This window comes from Colias philodice, chromosome 11 (assembly GCF_061535455.1).
Source record: "Colias philodice isolate Cphi_HAF_F1 chromosome 11, ilColPhil1 Martin Lab GWU primary, whole genome shotgun sequence".
Taxonomy (NCBI): Eukaryota; Metazoa; Arthropoda; class Insecta; order Lepidoptera; family Pieridae; genus Colias; species Colias philodice.
In genome coordinates, this window is record NC_143096.1 from 3565809 (window position 1) to 3575679 (window position 9871).

A 9871-nucleotide genomic window follows, 5' to 3' on the forward strand; every position below is an offset into this window, starting at 1 on the left:
GGGTATTAAGCGGTATTAATTTGATCTGTTTAATGCCATGTTTTATTTACAACACAGTTATATACTTATAATCACTTGTTAAGTAGTACGTACTGGATCTTAAAGTAGGCTTAAGAAAGGTCTAAAGGTCTATTATAAGAAAACATTTTTTTAACTCACACTCACACAGTATGAGAGGTAGTTACTAGTTACATGGAATTACTTATAATATCTATTTCAGTTTCGTTTATCTGGACCAAGTTTCAGACAATACGAACATATAATAAGGGTCACTTGATATCAACTAAACGTTTTAATACAAAAAGTCTAGAGGTCCTACATTCTTAATATGGCTCGTCAGCATTTCGCCGTGATTTATAAAAGCAGGTATTTTCTTGAAGGTAAAACCAAATAACCCCTGAACTCGAGTTCTTAATTTCGAAATAGCGTGGGGTCCTGCCGCAGAATTGATTAGGGTAATTTTGTGGATTGTATTTTTATTTCTACTTCTTTGGCTGTGAGAAACTGACGACACGGTAATGATAGCTTATTTTTATCAGGATAATTGATATTTCGCTCGTATACTTTACAGCTTCTGTAACTACCTACTCCAAATAAAGGGATAGGTCTGTTATTTAGGCTATACCTAGTTAGGTAATACAATTCCCTACAATAGACCTATATAAATATAGGAATATCCATAGTTTCAATATGTACCTAAGTAACTACGTAAAATGCTATAAGAAAATTTAATTACAAAAAAACCTATGTACCCATAATATGGATTTTATATTAAGGTATTGATAAGGTAGGTAGGTACCTATCTAGCAACTATGATCTAGTCATTAAAATAATTATTATTATCTCCATCGATAAGTCCTAATAATGGTAAGGCGTTCACTTGTTTCCAGTTAGGGGCAAAGTGTATGAACACTTTACTTATTACTGTCATTTCAAAAGAAATTATTTTGTGGAATATTTTATTATGGACTCTAGGAAACGGACCTATGAGGACAGATTATTACAAATGGACTCTATTTCATGGTGTTTGGGTACATAATGCTTTGGCTAAGCAGAGCGTCACCACCCCTTTAATTGACCAATTCGAATGTCATTTCGTATCTTGATTGACAAGTAGATTGGGTTTTTAATGATACCGAAAATGGGTTATAAAAATATTAATGTTGTCCAATAAAACTGTAGAGCACTATTATTATACAAGTGTCTAAGCTCGCAAAGTATACATTAGCATTATGTACCTAATGGATAGATAGCAGATAATTCAACAAGTCACGTAAGTAGGTACGCACTATATAATTACCTACACCATTTTGAGAAATAATTTAATTAATAATCTACTTCTATACGTATTTAACAATTAAAAACCAGTGATTTACAATCACCTCAAGCGTTTATCAGTCTTTATATCAACCAAAAAAATAAAATTTGTATTGGACAGCAGTCACAACTTTACTTGTTCTTGCATTTGAAAAATATTGTCAGTTTCTCTAAATTTATCATGAATGTAGCATGCCGGAAGTACTGAACAGGTACAATATACCTAAGTAGTAGGTATTTGGAATGGTTTAAGTTTTATTATCCGTAGTTACATATCAACTCTTATACTTACCTAACCCCATTTAAAAACGGGTCTTTGAGGAGATATTTAATTTTAGAAATTTCGGATTTCCCACTTTATGTGATTACATTTAAAAGTACCTAATTATCTTCTGTTACGGAGCGATTTTATGACAATTTTTGTACCTAGACATAGTTAGGACGCCAGATAGTGACATAAGCTACTTTTAATAACGGTGAAACTCTTTGCCCTCATTGACTACACAGGCGAAGACGCGAATAGCGAAAAGTTAATAGTATTATAGTACATAAGTACTTAAATCGATATTTTATTTTTATTTTTTAAACATAACATAATGATTATTCTTTCGATAAAAAAATGACATAGCCAATTATTATCATCATTTTTTTGGCTAAATTTTAATGCATTCGGAAGGGTGGGGTCGAAAATGTTTCGAACTGAATTTAAAACTCTAGACATATAGATTAGTATAATCTAAATTAACACAAAGCCTATTTTTCGCCCTAGTACCACGCGAGTGATGCCGCGGGTTCCAGCTAGTTTAAAATATTAAGTACCTTGGTATCTAGTACCTTCTCGTGCTTGATTATTCGCGAATATTATACATTTAGAAATTAAAGGCTTTGGATTAAAAAATGTAATTACTAAATCGCCTTTAAAATCTGTTGAAGTCTTTAATTTATAAATATTAGTATCTTCTGTGAGGTTGGGAAGTCTTAAGAGTAGTTTGCCACTGATGAAATTTGCTCAAAATAACTATTGTTTATAGCAGTCTGATATTAGTAACAAACATTATTCAGTTCTCTAACAGGTGAATAGTAGGTATACACTTTGCTTCGTAGAAGTTCTCTATGAATAAAATGGAAAACTGATGTAAATTGTAAGAAAGTGTTAAGAAGTATGTACCTCCTTCTGGATATGCTGTATTCTGGTATTCCACCCACTGCAGACTACTAATTCTTCATACCACCTGTTTTAAATAAATACCTTATCAATTTCAAAAACAATTGTCACAATGCTTATATTTCTGTGATAAAAAGTCAAAATATTGTTCAGGATAAAGGAATTCAGATATATTGTAAAAAAATTTTATAAAAATAGTAGTTACTTTACTATTGTTAATGTAACAAAAACAGTCAAAGAAATATAGTGTTTGGATGATATGGGAAAGAATTGTTATTTATTAGTATGTTTGTATGAGGAACACGTGTTGGTTTAATTTATAATTAATCAATTTTAGAAATTATTTCTGAAGTAAAAAGCTATAGTATAGATAATGCATATAGGTATACATACATAGTATTTACATATACCTTCCCTTCATCACTACTGGTACATAGATCTAATATGCAATATTGTCCGAGTCTGAGTATTAAGGCTATTCATTATGTAGAAAAAAAAACTAATATTTATTGTATTTATTTATTCCATTCATCGAAATTTGTGTAGCAATTTTTACATTATTATTGTGTAAGTTAACCATCAATGCATTTCAAAAACAATACATATAAATAAAAATGAACTACCCAATTTAATAAATTAGACTTAAAATAAGTACATATATTTACACATACATACTTAAGTATTTTAAATCTTTTAGGGATTTACAACTAACTTATTATTTATCATTCATTTTTTCTAAGATGTGCCCAAGGGTCTTGTAACATAGAGGGATGTAGATATGCATCTATGTTATTGCTTTTGTTATCTCTGCCATAGCTGCTATTGCTTTCACTCTGAAACAATAAATTAAGGATTATTCCCTGCTTATTATATTATTAAGCATAAAACAAAGTAGGTAATGACGATTATGATTATCACTAGTAAACACCATATTATTTTTAATTAAACTAAAGTAATAGCAATGACTTTCTATAAATGTAATTGATAAAAACTTGTGATGAACCTACTCCAAAGCTGCTATTTCGCCTTGAATTGTTTCCCCACTTTTGGTGACTTCGATTCCTGTTGCTATTTTGTTGCCATCCGTTTTGGTAACCACTGTGGTTCTGATTTCTGTTGTTCCATCTATCATGTACTGGTGTACTTTGATTTAGCGGTATAAAGTTGTCCGACATTTTAAAACTTATATAGATCAATGAAATAAAGATCTAACGACAATAAATATTCACATTTGTTTTTTTCACTTCAATGTGTGATTAAACGATTTTTTAAATGTTTATTGTATATTTGTCTCCGAGTTTATTGTTGATCAAATTCAAAATGGCATATGTCATCAGTGTCACAGATGCAACGTCAAATAAATTTTTCGTAACTAGTGATGAGATGAAATACCGATTTTATAACTTTGTTATTCAAATATAAAAAAAAATATGAATTTGGTGCAAAATCTTTCTTGAAGGAATAATATCTATCGTCTGTTATATGTATTTAAATTCTACCACATTACTAACATAACAATATGTAAATTATTAACTGAGTCCTGCGGATAATACACAGAAATTTAGACCCTATCCAAATACAAATTATTGTAGTTTAATTTAGTTCTATAGTGTACCTAGTTCTATATAAATTATTATATGCTTTTTTTACCCGCCTGAACATTACAAAATATTTTAATATAAAACTACTTCTCTTCTATTTTTTTTTTAGAAATACATTTTTCCATATAAAATGAAATCAAAATATTGCAAATTTTCCTTACTATATTGTAGTGTATTTCCAGATAACAAACTAATAAATTAAATAACTAACTAATTTTAAACACTCCTAAGTTAAATGAAAGCATTAAACCGATTTTAATTTTTATCGTCAATCTTAAATCTTCATCAACTATCAACAAAACATCACTATTATTAATCAACACAAGACAAGGGTCGAGGCGATATTTCTTTAGCCTTCAGCGCAGTTTTTTTATTATCCCCATTGAACATTATGACAATGTAAAATAAATAATTTATAGTAAAAAATGATTCGCTAAAATATTAATTGTGTGTTTTGTGGTGTTGAATTAAGTGTAAAAATGTGGATTCCATTGAAAACTCCTAAACTTGCAGTCGGTGAGTTTGACGTTTTGTCTCAATCAGTATTACATCCTGCACAATTACAGGAAATGTTAGGACTTGATATGAATATAAAACAAATTGCTTCCGAAAACAAACCTACGTAAGAACTTCCGAGTTCTTGCTTATACTATATTTCCTAATTTCTGCAAGTCCATGTATTTATTATTACTTCCATTTGAAAATATTACAGAAGTGGTACATAATAATATATTTTTTTATATTATTTTAACTTATGTATGGATGATATATAGATATGGATTAAGTAGAGATAAGAACTAAGAAAATTAATGTTATAAAAAATATATATTAAGTTATTTAGAGACAAATATATCACATATACATAAAAAGTTACTAACAAATAACAATGAATATGTTATTCTCTATTAAAGTATCCAGTTATTTACCTGATTGTATAAAAAAGAAAAGAATTATAAGAAGAATTAAATTAAAGTTTTACTGCAAATTTATAGTTTTTATTCATTTTCATTACAAAGTCGCATAGTGAACTCGTTATAGCGATACAGTCATTCTCTATTACAGTTACTAAAATATTCACTTTGTAATTCTTTATTTGGTAAAACTGTACTTTATAGGGCATGGAGTTGACAGTCGTAAATTTTTTGTGGTTAGCTATTGTCCAATGGAACCTAAATCTTAATTTCACTTTGAGGAAACTTTTAGTTTTTCATATCGGAAAATTACTATAGAAAGTTACTCCGTCTTGTTTTTGTTATGCATATTTATTGTTTTGACAGTGTCAAAACAATAAATTTACGACTCTCCACTCCACGCCCTATAATGTACAGTTTAGCTTTACATTTTATTTTTTATTATCACACCATACAAAACTGGGAATGGATGCAGATTATATTTTTTTTTGCAAAATACATTAATGATTTCTTTGGTCTTTAATCAATTCAATTTTCAGCTGTGTACAATTGGAAAGGAGATGTACGATCAGGGTTACCTTTAGAGATTGGAGAAACCGTTCAGATCTTGGAGGAAAATGGAGGTAAGTCTTCAAAATATTATCCTTGAAACTTTTTCAAATGTTCTATTAGCTGTTTTCTTTAAAACATACTATACAGAAATTTTTCTGTTGATATGTAAATTTATTATTTCTGCATTGATTAACTGTAATACTTGTTTCATTTTGCAAATGAATAGGTATATAACGGGTTTTAAATATTTGAATCAAATTATCAAGTATATTTTTTTTCGACATCCTTATTTATAGTAAATATGGGTTACTGGCTGGTAATCAAGTAAAATATAATCTTTTCTGTTAGGTTGGTACAGAGGTTTCAGCTCGAAAAACAGATCGGCGTGGGGTATTTTTCCCGCATCCGTAGTGACGATACGACCATGTACGATCAAGGGGAGTGGCTTATCGGCGATCGCTGAATTGAAAGACGACCCTCTGGTGCGGGAAATAGCCTGCGTGCTGAGGGAATGGGCACGGTTGTGGAAGAAGCTATATGTGGTACTTATGTCATTTTAATTTAAAAATAAATTGTAAATTTGTTTTTCAGGTATCTTAATAATTGAGCTTTTATGTAACTGAAGGGCTGTTTGGCCATGCTTATGTATGAATTTGTAGTGTATCTAATCTTACATTACTCAATTGTCCACATTTAGTTGGCCCTAAAATATATGAAACTAGAGGTCCGCCCCGGCTTCGCCCGTGGTACATATTTCGCAATAAAAGGTAGCCTATGTCCTTTCTCGGATATCAAAAATCTCCATACCAAATTTCATGCAAATTGGTTCAGTAGTTTAGGCGTGATTGAGTAACAGACAGACAGACAGAGTTACTTTCGCATTTATAATATTAGTATGGATGAAATGGGAATGTCTGACGATGTTATATTTGTATAAACTAGTGATATTCGTTAGAAATACTGAGTCAAATGACAACTGACTAAGATAAAATGGTGTTGAATATGTAAAGTTATAATTAGGGATGTAACGATACATGATTTTGCCGATACGATACCGATACCGATATTTGTGGTAATGTATCGGCGATACCGATACCGATACCGATATCGATGGCTTGGTAGAAAAATAAATAGTGAATTATGCATAAAAAGTTACCAACATTTAACAGAGACAACTGTTAATCGTATTCTTTTAAATAAAAATGCCAAATCAAAAAACAACAAAACCATTTATTTTAGTATTATTATTTTACAAAGTCGGCTAAACTTTAAGTAATACACATACAATCAGTACCTAATAAAAGCTTACTATTGGTAGAGTTTTTTCAGAAAAAAAAAAGTGCGCACGCGCGGGCGGCCTCCGGCCTCCCGCATCGTTCATTGGGCGCGGGTATTTGAATTTTTTGATATCAAAAAAATTAGTTGTTTGTAAAGTAGGTTTACGATCGAGATGTTTACGTACGTGATAACATAATGCAGTGGCAGCGCTCGAGATGAAACGGGAGATCGGTCCGTCTCTCTCTCGTTATACCTGCGTTCGCGCTCGTGAGGTTTTGGTGTGACACAAGTTTATGAACATGTCACCCGACTAAAACGATTTTAAAAACGTTATCACGTTAAAAATTAAAAAAATTCAAAATTATTTCTTTCTTTCCTTTACATAAACAAAGGAGATGGTCCAAAAATGTGTGGACCAAAAACCCAGAGTCGATTTAGACAAATTGGTTATCATTGGCTTATATTGCACAATTCACCCCACCGAAAAATTAATGCCCATATCCATGGGGTATAACAGTTATAGGGTAATAAAGTATATATGGAAAAATCATGAGTAACTTGTTATTTTTACTACTTTACAAGACATGTCAATGTAAGTTTGTGTATCTGTCTGCATGGGTGTGTGTGTGTGTGTGTGTGTGTGTGTGTGTGTGTGTTTGTGTAGCTCATTGTACAGTCAACCGCAGAAAGATTTGATAACAAAAATAGACATTTAATGATTTAGATTTTTTGGACACTTATTAGTTCCTTTTGGTGTAACATCTTTTTACGGTTGGCTTTACCTGTTTTGTCTCATATTATTTTTCAGTTATTTTTATTTATTAAAAAAAAAGAAAATGGTGGGAAACATATTTATTTATTTCAATTATTTAGGCTCCGAAACTACTGGACCGATGGCGATGGAGCTATGCTTGGAGTTTCCCTCCGTGATCGAATTAGGAATGAGGAGATCCGGAGACGAACCAAAGTCACCGACATAGCTCTCAGAATCCCAAACCTTAAGTGGCACTGGGCGGGGCACATTGCTCGCAGGACCGATGGCAGTTGGGGCGGAAAGATCCTCGAATGGCGGCCGTGAATCGGAGGACGTAGTGTTGGTAGGCCCCCCACAAGGTGGACCGACGATCTGGTGAAGGTCGCGGGTAGCCGCTGGATACGGGTGGCACAGGACCGATCGCGGTGGAAAACCTTGGGGGAGGCCTATGTCCAGCAGTGGACGTCCTTCGGCTGATGGATGGTTTAATAGTATACTGCTGTTGTAAAAACTGGTAAAAATAACAAGTTACTCATGATTTTTCCATATATACTTTGTTAGCCTATAACACTCATACCCCATGGATATGGGCATAAATTTTTCGGTGGGGTAAATCTATACATCTATACAAATATTATAAAGAGGAAAGGTTTGATTTTTTGTTTGTTTGTTTGTTTGTATGAATTGAATAGGCTCCGAAACTACTTGGCAGATTTGAAAAATTCTTTCACTGTTGGAAAGCTACATCATTTCTGAGTGACATAGGCTAGGTTTTATCCCGGAAATCCCACGGGAACGGGAACTATGCGGGTTTTTTGTCTAAATCGACTCTGGGTTTTTTTTTGGACCATCTCCTTTGTGATTGGAACACTCCTAGTAAGCAAATAAAATGCTTGTGTCAGGAGGTTCCGCTCTTCCTTAACACTATTACAGAAACAGAAATAAAACAATACGAATGAATACAATGCAAAAGCATAAAAGAAAAGAAAGAATTTAATAAAAAAATATCGGTATCGGTTGATTTATTATCGGCGATACCGATATATCGGCTTTGCCGATATATCGGCCGATATATCGGTATCGGTATCGGTATCGTTACATCCCTAGTTATAATTAGTTTCATTGTTTGACTAATGAGCAAAAATTCTTTTGTACTTACTCAGCTGCTCTGTTGGTAAACTACATTTATTTGTGTAAATTGCAATTTAAATGGCAATTATTTTTAAAAGTTGCGCAGTATTGTTATTTTCTTCAGAATTAATCAAATTTCACCTATATGCATTATAGTTTTATTGGTGTTCTTTCTCTTTCTATGATCCTTATAAAAATCTTCTCCCAACCAAGAAGTTTAATCTTTGCATATTTTGTTTATATCCAATACTCTCAATCCTCATGAAAGGAAAAATATAGACTTATTTACGTTGACTGACTCCTTCCTGGCCAGAGAGCAATAGACAAGTGGCAAGTTAGAATTTATCCACAGCCCCAAATCATCTTCTAGTACCCCATCAGAAGTTGATCCAATATTAATTTCAACGTCATCTATTCGTAAATAGACAAACTACAATCGAACTAATGTTTCAGGAGCGCGAAACCTATCGGTTCAGTGCAGTCGCAAAGGTAATGCGCGAACTCCTGAGTGGTCGGCGCGCTCTGCTCACTGGAACCCTGACGCAGGATCAAACGAGGGCGTTACGTTTGAAATTAGTCGCCAAACTCGATTGGGGTAATCGGTAAGTTATTTTACTTTGATTTCTTTTTTTGAGTATTTTGTAATTCAACTGGGTAACGGGTGAAGGGGTAAACTTGATGCATACTGTGATGTGAATTTGAAATAATGGATTAACAGAAATCATTCAATTTATTAGTATTTTGGAGGGCATATACTTGACCTAGTGTTTTAATTTTGTCTGCTTTAATGTTAAAGCCAAATGTTAAAAAAAGAATGTCTGTGCCGAGCACACATGTTCCTTTTTAATTCCAAAAGTATTATACTATATTATAGAAGTATTACTTCCAAAAGTAGTCGAAGGTTTTGGTAAGTAGGTTTGATGTTTGTGGGTACACACTTAATGTCTCAGTTTGCAGACTGGCATTTATTTTTTTGATAAAAAGAACATGACGTGTACTTTGTGATTGTATCTAACTTTGCATGTAAAGGTCCTACGTTCCCTATTCTTGTGTTTTTTGATATGTGGGTGTGTAATTTATGTGAGTGAAATGACATTAGATCGAGGGATTGGGACAGCTGGATAGTATGGGTTAGATAATTAATATTAAGTATAGCATTATT

At 32.3% G+C, this 9871-nt stretch overlaps 1 protein-coding gene and 1 long non-coding RNA gene across 3 annotated transcripts in view; one reads left to right on the top strand and one right to left on the bottom strand.

Moving 5' to 3' along the window:
• Window positions 1-2985: 2985 nt before the first annotated feature.
• On the bottom strand, window positions 2986-3796 carry LOC149484444 (uncharacterized). Of its 2 annotated transcripts, XR_016316238.1 has the most exons (3): window positions 3490-3796; window positions 3138-3315; window positions 2986-3101 (listed from the first exon to the last, which is right to left on the bottom strand). It is a non-coding gene; the product is annotated as an uncharacterized LOC149484444 (long non-coding RNA). The 2 variants fall into 2 exon arrangements; XR_016316237.1 differs by having other exon boundaries at window positions 2986-3315.
• A 613-nt stretch (window positions 3797-4409) lies between these two features.
• spg (dedicator of cytokinesis spg) overlaps window positions 4410-9871 on the top strand; it is a 66946-nt gene continuing 61484 nt past the window's right edge. The window contains exons 1-4 of the mRNA XM_089700600.1: window positions 4410-4599; window positions 5534-5617; window positions 5895-6088; window positions 9163-9311. Coding sequence (XP_089556726.1) covers window positions 4563-4599; window positions 5534-5617; window positions 5895-6088; window positions 9163-9311 — 464 coding nt within the window. The 5' untranslated portion in view covers window positions 4410-4562. The remainder of the gene's footprint in view (window positions 4600-5533; window positions 5618-5894; window positions 6089-9162; window positions 9312-9871) is intronic.